This window comes from Limanda limanda, chromosome 6 (genome assembly GCF_963576545.1).
Source record: "Limanda limanda chromosome 6, fLimLim1.1, whole genome shotgun sequence".
Taxonomy (NCBI): Eukaryota; Metazoa; Chordata; class Actinopteri; order Pleuronectiformes; family Pleuronectidae; genus Limanda; species Limanda limanda.
The window spans coordinates 17422472-17440522 of NC_083641.1; the positions used below are offsets into that span (position 1 = coordinate 17422472).

The 18051-nt window shown below is 41.7% G+C and overlaps 1 protein-coding gene across 1 annotated transcript in view; it reads right to left on the minus strand.

Moving 5' to 3' along the window:
* rsrc1 (arginine/serine-rich coiled-coil 1) overlaps positions 1-18051 on the minus strand; it is a 117496-nt gene that overhangs the window by 50405 nt on the left and 49040 nt on the right. Inside the window, exon 6 of the mRNA XM_061073120.1 lies at positions 10789-10840. Coding sequence (XP_060929103.1) covers positions 10789-10840 — 52 coding nt within the window. The remainder of the gene's footprint in view (positions 1-10788; positions 10841-18051) is intronic.

Consider the following 18051-nt stretch of genomic DNA (forward strand, 5'->3'; position numbering starts at 1 on the left):
CCCCTATAAAGCCCTGAGCGCCTGCCAGCGGTCCAAGGTAATTAAATTACTTAGCAAAGTTTACTTAACAGTAAATGGTTAGCAAAATTTAAGGTGATTGCAAATTTGCTTTCATTTCACTTCAATGGCTGGCCTGTTTAAGGCTCGTCTGCAAATAATTAGCAGATACATTTGCATCAAAATCGTTTATACCATATGTTGCAAAAATTATGGAAAGCAGCAAATTAAAAATATTCTTTTTCTGTTATGGAAATGTCGACATGTTAAGAGGGAGAGAAAGAGAGAAACAGAAACAGAGGGAGGGAGGAGGGAGGAGAAGACATCACCATGTGTCTCCAAACACCGACAACAAGGAGGAGAGAAAAGGGAGGGAGGAGGAAGGAGGGCACAAAAACGTTTCAGTTTGGATTTGAACATACTCATGATGGTCTTTTTCAAGAGCTCACCAGATGCTGTTTGAAATTTGCCCACAGAAGAAAAACAAAGCCTTCTCAATCTCTCCCTCTTTCTCACACACGCACACACACACACACACACACACACACACACACACACACACACACACACACACACACACACACACACACACACACACACACACACACACACACACACACACACACACACACACACACACACACACACACACACACGATCGTGGAATTTCCTCTAAGTGGCTGACATTCTCTCTCTAATACTGTTTATATTGTTCCCCAAAAGCTGGTCGGAGAAATTGTACACTAATTTGATGAGTACTTTCAGACCCAAGACCTTCAGACTTAAGAAAAACTGGCAACTATTAAGAAACAAGGATAATTGACAACAAAATGAGGACAGAAACCACACCTACTCGTACATCAAATAGAGCTTGGTTGAAGAGCAGCCACTAATGAGCGTTTTCTCAACTAATCAATTATTTGTTTGGTCTATGAAATTTAAGACTACGGTGATGAATACAAAAGCAGATGTTTTCAAATGTATTGTTTTGTCTCACAGAATTTCTGAAACCTGAACATGTTTAATTTACAATCATCTAAAACTGAGAAAACCTGTAAATACTCTCAGAAGCTAAACCTGAAACACAATGTGGCATTTTAAAATTACTTAAATGATCATTGGATGATCAAACTAATGGTTGAATATGTTCATGCTGACCTTCTCTTTTAATCACAGTTATTTCAAATCTAATTGATTCCCTTGGTTTAATTAATGCTGCAACTATAAACTATCTCATCTATTTTTCTGTTTTCTTGATTAATTGTTAGGTCACAAAGTTCAAGAAAATAGTTGAAAATTTCAATTTCCACCGTTTGTCTTGTCCAACCATCCCCAAAATAGATTGTTTATTATCACAGAAAAGTAAAACTGAACGCAGAACATTTTCATTATCCTTGTATAAAGCCTTGATATAACCTCAAACAATTAATCACTTATCGAATAATCAAGTAATTGGAGACTAATTTTCCTGTTGATAAACTAACTATTACTTTTGTTGTTATGTTTGATTGAACCTCTATTGTTACACAGTTAGTACAGCTGAGAATAAAGTAAAAAAAGAGTCAATCAGATCCATGAAAAGTCTGGGCACCTCTCGTCACGCATAGAAGATGAACTGATCTCCAAAAAGGGCAAGAAGTAAAAGATGAAATATTCTTTCAAAATGTTATGCTAATTTAACGAGAGAGAAAAAAAGGTGGAGGATATTCGAGCCCTTTTACCAAAGTCTCAGACCTGAATTAGCTTGTTCTGTGTATGGATTGCACACAATCGTTGTTAGGAAAGGGTAAGTGAAGGACATTTAAAGCTTCATACTGTTTTAAGGTAGTTGTTTCCTCAGTTTGTAATGTAATTAAGAAGTTATCGTTAAGAGAAATAGCAGAGGTGAGGCTGAGATCTTGAAGCCTGAGAAAAACGCTCATAAGATTGCTGAAAAGGCAAATCAAAACGTTTGCACTCTTCAACTGTGCGCCTTTGTGGACGAGTCATCAGATGAAAACCTTGCATCCCCAGCTCTAAATTCAGCATCAGAGGTTTGCAAAGAAACATCTAAACAAACCTGAAGCATTATGGAAACAAGTCATGGGAGTCTGATGAAGTCAAAACAGAACTTTTTGGCTGCAATGAGCAAAGGTATGTTTTCAAAAAGAAAATGAATTTAATGAAAAGAACACCTCACTGACTGTTAAGGAGGAGGGTGGAGCGATCATGTTTCAACTTTGCGGTGTAGCCAGTGTCACTGGGAAAACTTCACTGGTAAACAGAAGAATGGATTTAATCAGATTCCAGCATATTCTGGGAGAAAACGTTTCACTGACTGTAAAAATAAACACTGATAAAATGGAGATATTGATCCCAAACATACCCCAATATAAACGATGGCCTACCTTAAGAGGCAAAAATTTGAGATTTTGCCAGGGCCCTCACAGTACCTCAATCAAAGCATCATCTCACAGAACTAAAACTTTAATAACTCTTAGCTGTTTTAAGTGTTTAAAAGCCGTTATACCCTCCAAATGGGGTATGACTATGTTCTGAACATAGAGGGTCTTGAAAGGAAGCACTTCTCAGCCACATTTGTAGGAGCCTTCAAAATGGAACAGCCCTGTGACACCACATTGACGCAATCTTTCTTTCAATGCAGTCTCTGAAGAATGCAGCCCTTTAAGTGGGGGGGGGGGGGGAGCACAAGCTTACTACAGCAGAGAAAGAAAAAAAACAGGACGCAGCAGGACCTGTGTTTATTATACCCATAAAACAAACCAAAAATCAATTGACCGTAAACCTCTGATCCATGCAGTCCTTCTGTCACTCAGGCTGTCCCACCATTGACAGAGACCTTTGAACCGAAAGACTTACTTCTTACCAACATAGATAAAATCTGAACGGAGACACCTGTCCCAAACTCATATTTCCTTTTAAAGCATAAAAATACAATTTTTGAGCTGGTCGGAGCAAAAGCTGCTTACTATGAGGTATGGCTCATAGTAAGTGGCTAACCAAGCTCGTCATACCCTTCCATCTATCCATCCATCCATCTCTTCTGGAGGTCAGTGTGTCTGCCACCACTGTCAATCTGCTACTTAGTGAGCGGCAGAGGCTTTTTGATAAAAGCTTATTCAGGTATTTGGATCCTATGTTACTGGAGGCCCTGCTCCCGTCTCCCTCTCTGTGAGACATAATTACAACTGTTGACTAGAACAGTGAGGTAATGGCACATAAATCCAGCTGATCAATGGTTACAGAGACTTAATTACAGGACACCCCTCTGTGCCATTATCCTTCCAAAGAACAACAGCAGACACATTCCTACACAGATGCAAAGTAGATTTATTCTGTTATTGTGTGATTGTTTTATTTATTTGCACACGGTGGAAGCTATCATGATACATTTTTAGCTTGAATATTTCACACATATTAAAAAGTCACATTAAGTATCGAACTGATTGAAATCCCTAAAATGCATCAAGGCTGGGAGCATCTCTGTTGACGTCTTAAGTGGAAGAATTTAAAACTGGTGTTTAAAAGTGCTGCAGGATAAATATTTGCAAATCTCCTCTAAGGAGCAGGCTGTTCTAATCATTAAACTATGTGAGTTGTGATGAGGCAATTTATTCTTCCCTTGCTGATCTTTGACTGAGCCTTTTCCAATAAACCAGAAAATTGTGATTCAAAAGCAGTAATATAGAAAGAAAACCAGTCGATTCAAAATAAGAACCCCTGACCCTCACAACAAAGAGAATCACATTCTTTTAAAAAAAGGTGTCAAGTTGTTTACCGTCTTTTGGCTCAAAAACACTTAATTATTTTAACAACAAAAGCCCACACTTCAGTTCAAACAGTAAACCAGCATGCCACTGCTGCTGTTACAATCACACATTCAGCGAAGAGAACAGGTAGTTACGAGTTATTACTGGGTAATCCCCCTGAGAAAATCCCCTCTGAGATGAAGGTCACCACTGGCTGGTGTTTGTGACAATCACCGTGGTCCTGTCACACAAAAAGCAGCTCTACTACCACAGTGATGGTGATGTGAAAAAGACGGATCATGTGTGATAACTGTAATTCACTGCCGAAAAAGTCTTGCGTCGCATTCCAATGATGGCTGTTAAATCTTAGGGCGATGACGATCAAAACGCGTAGGGTTCGGAGAGAAAATAAGGTATGAATGAGAAAGGGAGGAAACACATTTATGGTGAAAAATATGTGGAGGGAAGCAATGAAAGAGACTGGGGACATGTAAAAAAATATATATATACTAGATCTCGTCTCAGTCTCCTGTCGCCGTCACCTCTTACCCTGGCAGAACAAAGGGCGGCAGCCTCCTAAATGTGGTGCATTAGCCCTTTAGTTCCAGAGGGGGTAAGGTGACACCCTCCATGTATGTGGTCTGTTCAGCACACATCTGTCAGGGCCTAAGGGGGTGGGCTGGGGCGGTGGGAGGGGCAACAGGAATTGGAAGCACAAGGAAGACGGAGGAAAGAAGCGGCGAGCTAGAGAGAGAAAGCGATTGTGAGTGCATGTGTGTGTCTTCAGGACCCCTGCTGCGACAGAGAAGCCTAACACCCCGTATTTACTGTGGAAGAATTAGTCTTCGAATGATGCTGCTATAAGCTCGGCTGGTCACGCCCCTGTTTGCCTGTTTATGTCTGTCACTCAATCAGAGAGCAGATTTATAGAGATGCATATATATACAAACAGGAGTGAGACACTTCTACGGACATGCTCGTAACCCAACATGCACCATCAGCCTTGCAGAGGTATCTATCTACGTATCTGGCAATCTTTAAAATAGAGTTACATTTGGTTTCCACACTTCCAATTCAATAATTGTCGTTCCCACTTATCATCTATCTTTACTAAGGTGTATTCGTTCAGCAAACATTTCTGGAGTGTTGAGACTAGTTCTTTTGTTTTATGTGTTCTCTGAGTCCTTTTAAGTTTAAGATGAATATAGGACAAGAATTCAGAATTTTGACTTTTGTTTTGTTGCGTTTGCATCTACATGCATTAAAACAACTTTTGCAACAGACAGGCCTATTTTGAGGTGATACAAAGTAAATAAACACTAATTAAATAATATTTGGTAACATGACCCTTGTTTGCAATAATTGGCATGTACGCAGACTTGAGGTTGTCCATATTGTCTGCTTGAGTTTAATCTAGATATGCGATTGTCGCAGCTTCTGCCATAGGGCTGGAGGCACAGCAGGACTGGGTGGGCTGGGCTCTTTGCACCAGCGGCACAGACAAGCAGCCCTTGCTCACCGGCAGGCTGCGCCTCTGGTGGTAAACCCTGGGAGCCGACCCCTGTACTCGCAGACCCCCTCTGCCCATGCCTTCTACCAGTGCAGGTTCTTCCTGTGGGCGCCCTACAGGATGTGGGCGCAGACTGACCGGACTGTCTGTACTTTATGGGCACGGAGAACTTGGAATGCATAGCGTGTAAGAGGAAGTATGCGGCGTGAGCACAGGACATCTTTGGACAGCTGGACCTGGCACACCAGGAGCTGTTTCCAGCCGTTCTCACGTACAATTAAGCAGAGACTAGAAAGCCTTTATTTCATTTATTGTTTTGACTTGAGCTGACAGTAGTCACTTCATGCCCTACTAGACAAGAGGGTGGTCGGCCCTACGAAGGTTTATGAAGGACGCAAATTGGGCAACAGTGAGTCTCGCCTCCATTCTGGTAGAGCAGCACACCAGAGACTTGATGGTACGGTCGATGTCCAATCATTCCGAGCAAGTTTTAGGTAAGGGGCATGGCAGGAAGGTTGGAAGATGTCTATGCAGTCAATGCAGAGGCTGATTATCGTGGTTGATAGGATATCAACCACAATAACCTACAAGGCAAAACACTTGACGCTAAGGTGCACAGGATCGGACTCAACCCAAAGTTCGCAGGACATCAGTCAGACATCAGTATCTGAGGAAATTATCTCAAGCACAGAGGCAGTAGCAGAAGAGGCTAAAGAGCCCACTCAGCCAGGAAAACCAACAAGGAAGAAGAAACCTTTACAAAACAAATCAAAGGTAAACTGGCCTGGAGCATCAGAAAAACCTAAATGGGAGGCCATCAATGCAGACCCAAGAACTATCCTGGAAAAGATAAAGGGCACAGTTGAGGCAGAACTTGAGAGGATGGGTAACTTCATCTATGACCAAGGAGTGGACAATTTTGGAGTGACACAGAAAGAGCGGATAACACCAACAATGGAAACCCAAGTCCAGAAGGAAGCTGGAAAGAGCCCGCCTGGAACAAGAGAGGAGGCAGCTTAAAAAGCAGTGGAAGAAAGCATCAGAGGAGCAGAAGGGTATTAACATACTGCAGAAGAACATCAAGAGCCGACTGACAACCTTAAGGCGTGCAGAGCAACTAAGAGCAGCTCGGAAAAGAAACAAACGAGCAAAACACGTTTCTTGTTCTATTTGTCAGCAATATTTCGGACCAAAATATGAAAATCATGAATGCCTAAGTGTTGTAATCACTCTCTAATTGGCTACTGTGCTCCTGTCGGTTGTTACGGGAGAACTGTTGAACTTCACAAGAGAGATGCGAGTAACTCACATTTAATGTGCAAGTTCTTTACTCTGGTTAGTTGGGTCTTTCTCTTTTGTGCCGGAGGACGACGGCATGACTAATAATAATAAAAATGATGATAAAGTAGGTCAGGGTGCATTTTTCTGTAATAATTACTTTTACTTGTAAAAAACACAGTATTTTTTACAGTGTGGTGCTTATTTTTCTTATATTGTTGATCACTTAAAACATGGGTGACATCAAACAAAAGGTTTCATCTTTTGATCCCGAGTCCAAATCCAAAACTATTACCTAAAAAGTATATAATACTCACAACTGCATTTTTTATAGTGTAGTTTTAGATGTTAAGCATATGTAGATCAGCTCAACATACTACAACTATATAAAATAAATCTTCCTACCAACTCCAGCTAGGTGTCAAAATGGCAAACCACCAGAAAAAGTTAATTCACACCAGTGGGCACCTGCCAAGTTCAAGCCACTGATGAGATCTTAAGGACTGTTTGTTTTGCTGCTGTCAAAGGTTCAAATGGGGAGAAGCCGGTTTTGATGACCCCTGGCCCTCAGGTCCTTAGTGGGTGTTCTGCAAACACTCCCTATTGATGTGTGGATAAGGAGAGGCCCACTGCGCAGAGCGATCATGCTCATTTGTGTGGAAACGGACACCGCTATGAAAAGAGCCAAGAACCTAGCAAGTGGCAGAAAAGAAAAGAGTATTTTATACACTTACGGGTGTCATGGCTGTGGTGTGTGTGTATGGAAGTAAGTAGTTCTGAGTGTTTTATATCTGAGGAGGACTAATATGGTACATGTACATTTCTGATATATTTTAGTATCTAGGGTGTCATGGATATGAAGACAAGAAACAACAAGGAACATGTTCTACTGACAACCTGACAGGTGTCTTGTCTGAAGGTGCTCACTTTTCAGTTAAGGAGACAACAGAGAAACAGAACAAGACCAAACAAATGAGGGTGCTACCTAGTAGGGAAATACAGTATGTGGCCAACAAATACAGCCAAGTGTGCAGGAGATCTCCTTGCAATCTGGCCATTGCATGATGGGAGAAGTTCCCTGATCAAGGACATGCAGAAAATAAATAATCTAATCGAAAAAATCAGTATAGAAGTAGATCTAATATTTGATGCTGTATATCAAATTCAGAAACATAGCTTTTTTTGACAGTAGCAAACACATTTGACAATCAAAAATTCCAGAATGGAGGATAAATACTCTGATCATAACCTTAATTCAAAATGTGTGTGTTTAATGCTTATATTTCATTGATATTATGATAATATAGCTTGTTATAATTTATATAAAAGTATGTGCCTACAAATTATTTACATTACAAATAAATCAATGATCGTATCTTATTACTGATGAAATTAATAAATGAGTTTGTCATGGAAATATGGTGTGTAGTGTGTGTATGTGTTTAATATGTAGGCCAAGCAGGAAGTGACCCATAAACATATCCATCCAGCTCTTTCATTGGGGGCCAGTGTTGTGCTCCTCCTCATCCCACTCCTCACACACACATACACACTCACTCAAAGCCCCCAGTGAGCACAAAGCAGGCCAGCGGGCCAGCCGAGGGGGCTCATTACAGGTCCACAGAGCCCCCCAACACAAAGGCCTGAGCCGCTTTAGCCATGGGATGATCTGCTCTCTACTGACTAGAGAGAGTCCATAGACGGACAAAAGGAGGGAGAGAGGGAGGGGATGGGAGAGAAAGAGGTAGAGGAGAGCGGAGAAGAGGAGAGCCGCGGGCTTTAAGGATGTCAGGAGACCCCGAGAGAGAAAGCCTGGCGGGCGCTCAGAGAGGAACGCGGGGAAAGGAGGAGGAGGAGGAGGCTTAAGCTCCACGGCTACGTCAGGACATTAACATTCACACAACCTCCCAACATCTGCTGCTTCCTTCTCGCCCTCCATCCCTCCCTCTTTCCATCCCTATCTCACTCGGGCCGCTAACAACCCTGGAACAAAGACAGTAAGACAGACAGTGAGAGGACTCATAGACGGAGAGGGACAAGAGAAAGGAAAATCCAAAATAATAAGTGAGAAGAAAGACTTTATAAGATTTGGCAGCAAGTGACTTTGCAGCCATGGGGTCAGCAAAAACCCTAATATTTTGAATAATGCAACTATGATTGAAATTAGTGAGGATTACTCACTAAACAGAGAAGGCAGCGAGAACAAGAGAGAAATTAAAAGAGTCCTAGAAACTGCTTTATCAAGTCAACAACTGTTCTCCGTTGTATTATACTGTGGGTCATTATTAGCGATATGATGACAGGCCCAACCAAAGGCCTTACAGACACAGGCCTGGGCTCTCTGGTAAAGAGACGATATTTGACTGAGCCATAAACCTGTTCTTTTGGAAGCCTTCAGGAGAGAGAGGAAAACCAGAGATGTATGTCCGACACATTAAACCTTCTCCTGTAGCCCTGGCTCTGGGCCTGTGTCTGCACCAGTCTGGCCCACTGCACTCAAAGCCACATGCTCAATTTTATGACGCCTCACTAATATTAGTATAACATTAACCTTGAGTTGGCAGGAAAGGGATGTGCTACATTCATTAGAGAACATATTCGAGCAAAAGAAAACTTAGATTTTCCAAAGTAAAATCATCCCCACATCAGAATAACAAATTCACATATGTAAACGAATGTAAAAAAGTACGATAAAGTAGGTAAAAAACATCTTTCACACAGTTAAAATCAGTGGAATCACAGCAGGGGATCTGAGTGTTGTTTGTTGACCTACAGTAAGACTGAACAAGTCTTATGTGAGGTAAGTGTGTGGCTGCTGGGTGCTTTATAGATGATGTATAGATGCCTGGTTCTTTCATATATTTCCTGTGGTGAAATTAGAGCTCCGTCCTGAAGTGCTGGGCTGCATATGTGTGTATGTGTCCTGTGTATGTCCTGTGTGTGTGTGTGTGTGTGTATGTGTGTGTGACTGTAAACATGAAGACATCTTTCTCCACAGTCAATCTCTGCCTGTCACATCTGGCTCGCAACTCTACCCCTCGAATACACACTGGAATATATACACCGCGTGCATGGTGACATCTATGACTTATGTACTGGGAGGAGTGTTTGAAATTAAGCTGCAATGAATATGAGCCCAGAAGCACTCAAAGCCAAGGGTGAGTGTGTGTGTGTGTGAGTGAGTGTGTGTGAGGTTGTGTTGGCGAAGGCAGGGGGGGGTGCTGAGACTGGGAAAACAACCATGAAGACCATTCAGGACCACAATGGAGATCCCAACACACCAATCAGCCACAATATTAAAACAGGTAACTGGTTTTCATGTTGTAGCTGATCTGTGAATGAGACTGTGGCCTGGTTCACGTGTTATTTTGTAGCCACTTTGGAGAGATGAGTGTAAATTATATATTATATGTACATTTTTAGGGAACAAATATCCAAATCTACGATTCGGTTCTATCTGCTTTTTTTCTTACTTTTTTGGAGGATGGGATTAAACCAAAGTTTTCCCTCACTGCTGACTTGAATGTGCATGTGAGGGTCTCTGGAATACTATTCATCCTAGGCTAACTTTAAATGAGGACAGGATAACTTTATTTAGATCAAACCAAAATAAACATGAGACTCTTGTGGGTTGATTTATCGCCGGTCCATCGTCGTCTTGTATCGCGATAGAAGATATTAAAGGCCTATTTGTGTCTTTGTTTTGGTTTCAGAATCCTTAAGCTATGACACTGGAAGGATTGATGCAAAAATTATCATTGGGACATTTTGTAGTGCTCAAGCTGTACCGTTTCCCTGGTGACATTAGACATTGATGACGGTCTGCACCTTCATGTCTAAGGCCATGGTTCTACTGGTGTCACTAATGCTTACACTATAAGAGTACAGGGTTAGGGGGGTTAGGTTCATGCTTCCTGTCACCGAAGGTTACAAGTTAGAAGTAATACTGTATTTCCCCATTTATTTATACTATAAATACTTTCTATAGTGCATATTCCACGGGGTATGTTTGTGACAGAAAGCAAGTGTAGCTGAGAAAACTAAAATGCAATGAGGGGAAAGTGGAGGATCAACATCCAAAAGGCAGGTATCCACACTGAAAAGAAGCAACGCAGCACAGGACAGACTACACACTGAGGACTCTCTAAACAGTTTTCACACACTGCCTGCATGTTAGCATCCTGGATGTGTGAGTGACAAGACTCCTTCTGAACCACAACAACACAAAGAGACAATGAGTCATCATCCACTTACCTGCGGCCTGAAGGACCATGTGCATTCGAACTTTGGCCTGTTCTGCTGGAGTCTGCAGGAGAGTGACAGAGAAACAAAGAATAAGCCAAGTTTCATATTTTTCTTGGTCAGCACAGAGAAAAGAGTCTAGAGCCAGTGCGGGCTCAGTGTGTTGCTCGAGGGCACACCAAGCAGGGTAGACACAACTCAAACACTTTCCAATTCACCCTCTTAGAGGATGATGCAGCTGTTTGCGTTCCCACCCTGCAGCTCTGAGATATCACAGAGCTCGGTTCATGACAGGACAAACAGCCTCCACACTTAACTGCATCTATGTAATCTCGCTCTAAAACTGTTGCGTCCTTTAGGGCTGAAATATATTTTACCCATGATAATCTTTAACAGCAACCATTAGAGTGAATGTTCTCTTAAACTGTCCTCGTGGAGCACCGGGGGAACACTTCGCCGAGCTGCTGTAGTCTAGTCGTTTGTAAAAAAAAAAAAAAAACCCCGGCTCGTGAAAAACAGAAAGCAACAACATCTCTGACACACCAGGGAGAATCAATGAGGAAGAGATGAAGAGAAATTTAGAGACAAAGGGAGACAGAGAGAGAAGGGAGAGGAGAAGAGAGAAAACAAAAGCTGCTGTAACAAGTCTTTGGAGAGTTGGATAAGAGGGCACAGAGAGCACATTTTACAAAGATCACAGCCAAAGACTCAACACATTCCCCTTCCCATCATGTGTGTGTCTGTGTGTGTGTGTTATATGTGTGCATCAGAAGTGCTTAGCGGGCATCGACGGGGGGAGGCCCTTGTGCTTTGACAGCTGTATTGGGAGGTGAAGCCCTTTTTTTCCCTGACATGCCCTCAAAAGGGCCTTGCAGTAATTCCAATATCACCGCTATTAGATTTGAGGGTCTTAATTGTCAAGGAAGAATGATGGCTACAACGGGGCGTGGAGCTATAAAAGGCGAGTGCACCGCAGATTGCTCTCGGAGGTTTTTTCTGGCCGCTGCCGTGGCACAGCGGCCCTCGTTACCATGCAGCGGCGGAGACTGTGTAGGATTAGAGAGAAATTAAATGCTAATGGGGATGGGATCTGAATCCGCTGCCTGGGAGCATCATTTAGGCGACAGGGCCGGGGTGTCGCTGACAGGCAGTGCTTCCTCCCTCCCTCCCCCCACCTCCTCTTCCACATATAACCCGACTCTTCCTACCACCATTCCTTCTCCCGGGCTCCCCACCCCACCCACAGCAAAAAAAATCTGATTTATCAAACTGTAAACTTGTCACTTTGTAAAAATGTCACTTTTCGATGGCAGTCAGGGAAATATAATGACCCCCTTTAATGTAGCGATGTCAGGGTGCTGTATCCTAGATGGAACGCACATCAAGGCGCTGCACAGACACAGACTGACACGCACTTAATGCAACATGGATGGGTGTGTGTGTACGTGTGTGTGAGTGTGTGCGTGTGTTGTGCGCATCCCCTGTAGCAGGTGACACGCTGGATCACGCTCACACTGACTCGCAGTGCTCGACAGCTGAAATTACCAATCACTATTATGCAGAAGAAGAGGAAGAACACTTGAGGCCTACACACACACACACACACACACACACACACACACACACACACACACACACACACACACACACACACACACACACACACACACACACACACACACACACACACACACACACACACACACACACACACACACACACACACACACACACACACACGATTAGAGCACATTTCTAGTCTATTTTGTTTCTTGCTTCTTGGCATCTCTCCTTTACATGGGTTAATGGCTTTATTTTAGAGCAAATGGACAGATTACATGCTACAAAATAAAAGTCCTGGGTCGGATTCGAACCCTTTCATATGGTACGGGACTTAGCCTGCTGAACAATTAGAACGACACAGACATCAGTCTTGGTACAACCAGCCATTTAAAGCAATAACACACATCACAGCTTAACTAACCTGTGTGTGCCGTGCAATCATCTTAGTTACAGTTTATTACGACGCCCCCCCCCCTCAGTAATTACATTAGCATTTGTTTACATTGGCCTTGAGGCATGTGCAAGTCCATGCATCTTAAATGCACAATTACACACACACACACGCACATGCACACACATACATTGTGCTCCCAGTTCTTTTCAATCACACAGGACAGGACACTGCTGATTTCAAACCACTTGCAATTCTTACAACACTAATCTGCGATGTCAAAGAAATTATTTCTTATCACCTGTAAAAGGAAAAACACCTTAACGCCAATTTGCGTTAGATGCAGTGGAGATTATTATATTTTTGTGATATTACGATAAATCTTTAAATATCGTTTCATAAAAATGTGAAAATAATTATGTAAAAATATGAATCTTCTTCAACGGTTAAAATTCCAAACAAATTCAGTTAACTATACTGTATATTGTCATTTTTGCTTGAATAAAGACTAAAACAATTACTTGATTATCCGATTAGTTACTGTGAGACTCCTGAGTCCTATATTCTTTGTCAGAGCTTCAGTTTTACATATATATACTCATCATCAAGTAATTATTGACAGTTGTCAGTTCGGTTAACAATTTGCACTCATCCAGACCAAGTCAAATTTTACTAAACAGCTTATGGACTTTGTTCGACATTTTTTCTATTTTCCTGAGGTTTCCTTATCCTGTTTTATTTTGAAATGGTGCTCCTTGCGTGTCTCCAGCTTTATTCCCTGTCTTTGTCCTGTTCCTCATGTGTTTCACCTGTGTCCACTCATCCTGCCTCCCTGTGTATTTGCGTCTCTGTTTTGTATTTGTATTTGTGTCTTGTTCCCCTCGTCCCTCTCAGTTCTGCTTCTCACTCTTTCCTCTGTTTCTTGGGTTTCTCTGCATGTTTAATATTGGACCTTGTATTTTGTGCCTTGTTTTACTCAGCCTTCATTAAAAGACATTTTAGTTTTTCACCTTAACCTTGCTCCTGAATCAAATCTGTCTTTGTTAAATTCACCATTTACTTATTGTGTAAATGATGTTGAAAAAACGAGATTCATGAGTGCCTATGAATTTATAGTTTTAAGTAGTGCTTACACAATCTGCCAATAGTTAATGTAAATCAAAAATGATGAGTTAAATACACACTAAAAAGGAGAATATCATACCTGCACTCAATATGTTTAAGTAGAACTTTTAAACAAATATGTTTCCACTATCTATTACAATTAATGAATTTGAGCATTGAGGTTTACAGTGTAATGATACAGAAACCACACACAAGTGCACACATGGCATTTCATGTTTCTTTCTTCCCAACGTACTCTTTATTTTTCACTCTAATTCACACGCGCACGCCTGCCTCCGCTGTGTGTAATTCATTAGTAAACAATAAAAAGGCGTTAATTGTGCTCCCCAGAGACAGATCAGTGTCCCCCCCCACAGGGAGAGAGGCACCCGCTGCATCTGATGTGGCTTCGCCTCACAATTAGAACTGTGCCTTTTCGACACACACAAACAAACATGAGACACCGGGAGGGGGACTCTGTGTGTCTGTGTGTGTAAAGTAAGGGTGTGTATTGGAGATAAGCAGCATTTTAATACACCATGTGGAAAGAGAGGAACAAGAGCGAGACAAAAGACGAGGCAGGAAGTTGCTTTTGTTTTCTTCAGAGCTTCAGGAAGATTTGTAGACAAAAAGGAGAGTGAAGAAGAAGAATATGGACATGGGATCAGACACCATCTGATATCAAGAGATGATACAAATGTTGTGGCTTTTATTGTTTTTCCAGATCCATTCATGTAGTTAACGGACTGTACGTACTGTGAATCACGGTAATTTACTTTCACACGCACACAGACACTATTGACTAAGCTGCAGCGCAATGACCTATCCTGCTCCTTTGGAGTAGATTAGGGTTCGGTGTCTCTCTAAAGGACACACAACAACATGAAGACCAGAAGAGTTTAACATGTTTCCCGTGGTTTTCCTCAAGAAAAGCGTTCACCAAAAGAGCCTGGTAAAGAAGTTAAAACCTATACTTTCCTTTCCTCTGCAGACCTGGGTGATCGCTGTCCCTACTCGACCAGCACTTCGGCTGGAGCACACAAATCCTTTACATGTTGAACCCTGTTGGATCATCAGAGTGTTTTAGCTTCATGTCCCCAGACTTTGAGTTACTTGTATATTGAGCCAATAGGCTGAAACAATGATAATAAAATGAACTATTTTCATGAAATCTGGTCATGAATGGTGTGGGTGCAGTAATTTTTTCTTTTTCACTCACTTCCCTCCCGTTCAAGTAGATGTCATAAAGGAATCTACTATTACTGGGCTCCTATTGCTAAGCACTGATACCCACACCCACTTGACTCAGTCTTACTCTTGCCTTAAATGTGACAGGAAGTCCAGCAGGCTCACAGTCGGCCTCCAGCTTGTGCTCTTACCTCACCACAGCGACGACAGACACACTGAGACGTGCTTCACTGAGCCTGAGTGCCCAGCGTCTGTCCCATTAGTCAAAAATAAACACATCCCATTAGGAAAATAAATAACCCTCACTCCACTTGGTAAAAACAATGCCACACTGTGTATAATGAGGCGCTGCTAGCAGAAACTTTAATATTCTTGTAGTCATGCTCCGCTCCAAGGGACTGTTATTATTATTGTTATTATTGGACTTGAGGCTGAGCAGACAAAGCAAAGTGTGGTGGGTTGACAGATGAATAAATGCCTGTTAGTGCAGACAAGGAGAAGTCGAATAGAGGTCAGATGGGCCATCTCCGGCCAGATTGTGGTCAGCAGATCAAACTGTCTCACTTAGTAGTTTAGTGTCTCTATCAGAGCAGTCGATTTATGACCGACAGGAGAAAAACAGATGATAAAACTCCACTGCTGCAAAGACTTTATAAGACAAAATAACAAAAGCAACACATGCAAACACTTCTCTGCTTCAACTCCCTGTTACTTTTAGTCACCCTGTCCTGACATAATCTAGTCCATCCATTTGCTTTGTGTCATCATAACAACCATGTTCAGTTCGAGTCACTCTGCTGGGTCAAATGAGGAATGAACAAGAAACTGACAAAAGTGTGGGAAGAGTCACGAGGGGAGAAGGCGGGACTAGGAAGCAATGAAGAGGTTGACAGAGTCTGTGGGTCAGAGGGAGAGTGTAAGGCATGGCTGCTCTGCCTGATGATTAGTTGAGCTCTGAAATCGACAGACACGGTGAACTGGCAGCTCAGAGGAGCAGCAGCCAGTGCAGCTCATCTCATCTCTACTGCGACTCCACAACTCAGAACAGAGCATCACACAAGCTAAAAGGATTCACACCGACAGCAACTAAGTAAAAAGGAAAAAAAACCTAGTTTAAGATGAATAGGCAGGTATTGATAAAAGTTTTAAGTGAAAACAACAGAAGTCAAATTGTATAACAGTATAATATACTTGCTGTCAATAATTATTAAATATTATTGAACACAATTAGCAAGGAAATCTTTTTACTTTTGAACATGAACCATAGAGCAACCAAAAATCTTTCCTCTTTACCTGGTCCTATTTTTTTATTGTATATTTTTACTCATAAATGCTTAAAATGATGCTTAAATAAATATAACTGATGTACCTAAGGTTATTACAGTTGAGCAACATCATATTCATCCTCTTTTATTTTATACCAATCCGATTTTAGAACATTGTCCTAGGTTCTTAATAACACTAACTATTTTGACAATCTTAGCCACTTGTCACTTTTAACATTAGTTTTAAAACTACTTCAAGCTTCAGTTTCCTTAATGAAGAGATCAGACAAATCACTTAAATCTTGGGACCGTACAAATGTTAGTACCAGGAACAAAAGAATGTAGACGTTTGTCTATGTCTTCTTCTCTAAGAGTCCATGCCCTCATTGTCAAGTTAAAGACAAAGGTTAACCCTATTTTGATTTGTATACAAACCAAATGACCCCTCACTGTTCCTTTCAGTTGTAAAACAGTATGTTATATATCAACAGTAAGATATTCATCAGTATGGTCATAGTTTCAGTCGGATTCTGAGTCTTATCCCTATATCACATTCATCCTGTTTCACATATCCAGCTGGAAAAGTAAAGAATCCAAATAAACAGTTTCAAACGTCCTAAAAAAACAAACCTTGAAAAACGATGGGGTATCAGTGAAATCATTAGTCCATCTACTGTGACATAAATCTAAATTACACCACTGTAACCATCATTATCTGTCAATAAACAGTTTCAATATACACATACGCAGACGCCCACCTCAGCGAACTCTCTTTATGCTGGAGTTGATATGCTCAATATTCATCTCATTATATTTTTAAAGTATTCATCTGTTTCCATTTTCTTTCATTTGTTGCATTTCGCTCAGGCTTCCTCTGCATCTCCTCCTCTTCCTACCCCTCGCCCCAGCCACCCCACCGCACCCAAACAAACACACTGATATATCCCCTACCCAAAAGAGGACAGGGGAAAACAGAGCCCCTGGAAAATGCAATATTTCTGTTTTTAATATCGAAGTCTATAAGATCAGGGCAGAGATGGGTTCCATGGCAATATGTTTATTTATATATGTTATAAGGAGGCGGGAAAAAAATCTGCCTATCAGTGTATGTATTTGGGGGGCCTGGGCCAGTGGATCTAAGCTCATCTTATATGAAAAATAATGTTGTGTATGGCTATACTTTTATATATATAATGGCAATATGGGATCAGGGCTCTTTTACAATGTGCCATACTTCAGGCTAGGGCTAACAGCATTTTATGGCCCGCCAGCAGTTCATCTTCATGTCTCAGGCAGGCAGGAGCACTGCATAATAATGTCGTTTCCTGCCCCCAAATGCTATTTCACAGGCCGGGGCTCATTTCTCAAACTTCACCACTTTTACAATTTCCCAAACTTTTATTCCCGTCATTATTACCAACAAGATTTCATTACGTATTTAGAATGTAAACAAGTCTGAGTAATGACACTCCCCCGTCTCCCTGGAATCATTCCCGCTGATGGCTCTGCCACTATCTTGGGGCGCGTGTATTCATACAGACACACAAAGTACAAAAACACGTGCACGTGCGTACAAACACAACAACAAAAAAAACACCCACACACACTGCGGATTGCCCACATACGACCGCACTAACATAAACTGCCCCGGCTGAGATACAAACTCAAAGGCAGTAATTTACTACCCCATGTGCATATGCGTGAGTGTGTGTGTGTGTGTGTGGGTGCGCATGCATGTATGTGTTTCCGATAAAGGGGGAGGTG